Source organism: Nomascus leucogenys, chromosome 19, assembly GCF_006542625.1.
Source record: "Nomascus leucogenys isolate Asia chromosome 19, Asia_NLE_v1, whole genome shotgun sequence".
NCBI classification, from domain to species: Eukaryota; Metazoa; Chordata; class Mammalia; order Primates; family Hylobatidae; genus Nomascus; species Nomascus leucogenys.
The window spans coordinates 74,366,608-74,369,206 of record NC_044399.1 but is presented as its reverse complement, the minus strand read 5'-3'; the positions used below and the strand labels follow the sequence as shown (position 1 = coordinate 74,369,206).

General features: G+C 38.2%; 1 protein-coding gene across 1 annotated transcript; it reads right to left on the bottom strand.

The window, feature by feature from the left end:
* Positions 1 to 1,082: 1,082 nt before the first annotated feature.
* LOC100584793 (olfactory receptor 1E2) lies at positions 1,083 to 2,073 on the bottom strand. The gene is given in 2 exon segments (XM_012501316.2): positions 1,083 to 1,644; positions 1,647 to 2,073. Coding segments are annotated over 2 exon segments (942 nt in total). The 3' UTR covers positions 1,083 to 1,129.
* Positions 2,074 to 2,599: the final 526 nt, after the last annotated feature.

Below are 2,599 nucleotides of genomic sequence, written 5' to 3'. Positions count from 1 at the left end.
AATCTGAAGGATATTTTGTTAAATAAGTCAAGCACATAAAAATAAATACCACATATTCTCATCCATGTGTGGAAGCTTAAAAAGTTGGCAGTATAAAAGTATAGAATAGAATATTGGCCACTAGAGGCTGAGAAGGGGAAGAAGTGGGGTTATAGAGGTTAGTTAATAGATAAAAAATTATAGGATAGGAGGAATAAGTTCTAGTGTTCTATAGCACTGTAGGATGACTCTGGTAAACAATTTATTGCATTTTTCAAATAACTAGAAGAGAGAATTTTGAATGTCCTCAATATTAAGAAATGATAAATTTTGAGGTTATAGAAATGCTAATTTTCCTGATTTGATCATTGTACATTGTATACATGTATCAAAATATCACACTGTACCCAATAAATATGTACAATTATTATGTGTCAATTTTTTAAACAATTTTAAAATAACTAATATAAATGAATGACTGAACAAATGACTGAGGTTCTTAAGCAGACTTTGGTTCCCTTCCTCATGCTTGAGAAGTCCTTTTAGGGCCTCAGGTATGACTTAGTTCTTAGATATAGATAAACTAAACTATGGTATCCAAGCAAACAGAAAGTTCATTTTAGGTTTGGGTCAGGTAAAGAGACATGCAGACATAAAAATTAAGAAGAAAACAAGGTTAGGAGACAGGCTGATGTGAACACTTGCTCAGGAAATTGAGTAAAAAAATTTTATTCAAAATTTGTAGTTTTGTTTAGCAAAGAAGGGGACTGAGATGTTTAGGTCTTATTATTGACATGAGAGGACAGAATATCATTTAAAGCAGACCTACAGGGTTTTTTTAAGTACACATGATAAACTGGTGGTTTAACAATGAAGACAGAAATTTTAATTTAAATATTTTAAATCTTTAATGTAAAGATTTTCTTCACCTGGGATTAGCAAAAAGGAAAATCTTTCTAGCAGGTTACTGAGAACACCTTACTTCAACTACATATCCCCCTACATCTGTTTTACTTACTCAGAAATTATGTAATATTACATTTAAACAAAAAGTTTCATGTGCAGAAAAAAAGAGATCTGAAATAATATTGAAATATTAATGTCCATGTATCTATTGGATAAAATTATGTAAGACTCCCAAGTATTACTGTCATAGAAGGAAGGGATTTTTCCTTTTACAAATGACCCTTTCCAGGGCTCCCTTCATGTCTCTGTTCCTCAGGCTGTAGATGAAGGGGTTCAGCATGGGGGTCACCACAGTGTACATCATAGCCATGACAGTCTCCTTTAGAGTAGAACTATTAGCTGATGGGCATAAGTAGAGACCAATAACGGTCCCATAGAACAGTGACACCACAGAGAGGTGGGAGCCACAAGTAGAGAAGGCCTTGAAGATACCCTTAGAAGAAGGGACCTTGAGGATGGAGGAGACAATTCGTGCATAGGACCCAAGGATGAGTAGGAATGGGATGACAAGAATGAGCCCTCCCATGATAAATATCACCAATTCATTAACTCGAGTGTCAGAGCAGGCCAGCTTCATCAGAGCAGACATATCACAGAAAAAGTGGGAGATCACATTGTCTGCACAAAAACAGAACCTGGCCATGAGCAAAGTGTGTAACATGGCATGGAAGGTGGTCAGCACCCAGGACAGCGCCACAGGGAGAGACAGAGCATGGGGCTCATGATGGCGGTGTAGTGCAGGGGGAAGCAGATGGCCACATAGCGGTCATAGGCCATGGCCACAAGGAGGAAGCTCTCTAGATCCGAAAAATACAAGAAGAAGTACATTTGGGTCAGGCAGTCTGCATAGGGGATGGATGGGTCTTGGTTCTGCATGTTCTGCAGCAATTTGGGCATTGTGACTGAGGAAAAGCAGAGGTCAGAGAAGGACAAGTTGCTGAGAAACAAATACATAGGCGTGTGGAGATGGGAGTCCAGTCGAATGAGGACAATGATGAGGATGTTCCCCAGGAGGGTGGTAAGATACATGACCAAGAACAGGCCATAGAACAGGTTTTGCTGCTCTGGCTGGATGGGCAGGCCCAGGAGCAGGAACTCTGAGATGCTGGTTTGATTTTGTCCCATCATGCTCTGTCTCCAGTATCTTTAAGAGAATAGGGTCCCTTAAAACCGTGAATAAAAATAAATATATTCCTATGATACATGGTCAATAGGTGTTCTTCAATCATTGATTTCACCATCATTTTTCCTAACAACAATCTCTATATTCTGAGATTTCTATAATTATTTCTATAATCAGAAATGTGCCACATCACAAAACCCACGCTACTTTTCACACTGATCCATCTCACTTTTCATAACATGTAATGAGATTGACTCCTCCTTTCTTTCTAAAACACTCTTATCTATTAGCTTCCGTGCAATCACACTGGTTTCCTGACACATACTGGACATTCCTTCTTAACAACTGTAAATGGTTTCTTCTCTAACAGTATCTTATATATTGGTGTTTTCTGGGAATTTTTCCTGAATTCTGTTCTAATTCTACAGATCAAGCCCTGAAAGAGTTCACCTGTCCTTGTGACACTGATTACCATCTGAACTTCCTGGGTAAACCTATCATCATTAGTACTGCATTACCAGTTCCTGATTA